Source organism: Mastomys coucha, unplaced genomic scaffold, assembly GCF_008632895.1.
Source record: "Mastomys coucha isolate ucsf_1 unplaced genomic scaffold, UCSF_Mcou_1 pScaffold3, whole genome shotgun sequence".
Lineage (NCBI taxonomy): Eukaryota > Metazoa > Chordata > Mammalia > Rodentia > Muridae > Mastomys > Mastomys coucha.
In genome coordinates, this window is record NW_022196909.1 from 40,569,288 (window position 1) to 40,570,176 (window position 889).

Genomic DNA, 889 nt, shown 5'->3' on the forward strand with positions numbered 1-889 from the left:
GGGAAGGCGGGGGGGAGGGCGGGGCACAACACAGTTAGAGGCTGCCGACAAGGGGGATGTGTTCCCAGAAAGGTCCCAGGCCACAGTTTTCACCTGGCGAAGTCGATCATGATGTCAGCCCGTCCCTCTTGCACCTCGGTGAAAGTGAGTGGGGTCACCTCACTCCATACCTGGAGGGCCTCTGCCACCGTCTGCCGTACCTGTTCCCTTACGAGCTGCCATGGGAACCGGAGGATCCTGGGGGGCGAGGGGGAGGGTCCTGGGCATGGGCTGGGGCAAGGAAGCCCCTGGGGACTGAGGAGTTGAGCTGCCCTTGGAGCTGAGTGTGATGACCCATGCTTTTCTTCCCAGCACTGGGGAACCGGGATGTCTGTGAGTCGGAGGCCATCTTGGCTATGATGTGAAAGCCTGTCTCGACACCTCCCCTCTAGAAAGAAATGTTGCCTCTGGATGATCAGGGTGGGGGTGAGGGTGGAGGGGTGGGAGGGTGGGGGGGTGTACTCAGGCCTGGGGCCAGGCGTGTCCTGAGCCTCAGGTTCAAGAAGTTGTTTCTAGATGTGTGGGGTTGGGTCTGTTTAGATATATACACCGAATGGAAAGGATACAAGGCCAGGGGTCTCCCAAGATCTGACAATGCAACTCACTGTGAGGGAACTTGTTCAAAAATTGTGCACCTCTAACTCAGGTCCAATGCCGTGTGACCCTATACCATGGTCTCTCAGGCTAAATCTCAGCTTCTTCAACCACCTGCTGAGGGGCCTCCTATAGCACCAGCAAGTAGTCCATCATCGTTACTTGTATCCATCCACAAAAGGTCCAAGTTGTTGTTGTTGTTGTTGTTGTTTTTGGTTTTTCGAGACAGGGTTTCTCTGTGTAGCCCTGGCTGTCC

General features: G+C 55.9%; 1 protein-coding gene across 2 annotated transcripts in view; it reads right to left on the reverse strand.

Annotated features, from left to right (window-relative positions):
- Nucleotides 1-889, reverse strand: part of Mmp11 (matrix metallopeptidase 11) — a 10,183-nt gene that overhangs the window by 4,358 nt on the left and 4,936 nt on the right. For both annotated transcript variants that reach the window (XM_031348218.1, XM_031348217.1), the window contains exon 3: nucleotides 93-237. In XM_031348218.1, coding sequence (XP_031204078.1) covers nucleotides 93-237 — 145 coding nt within the window. The remainder of the gene's footprint in view (nucleotides 1-92; nucleotides 238-889) is intronic.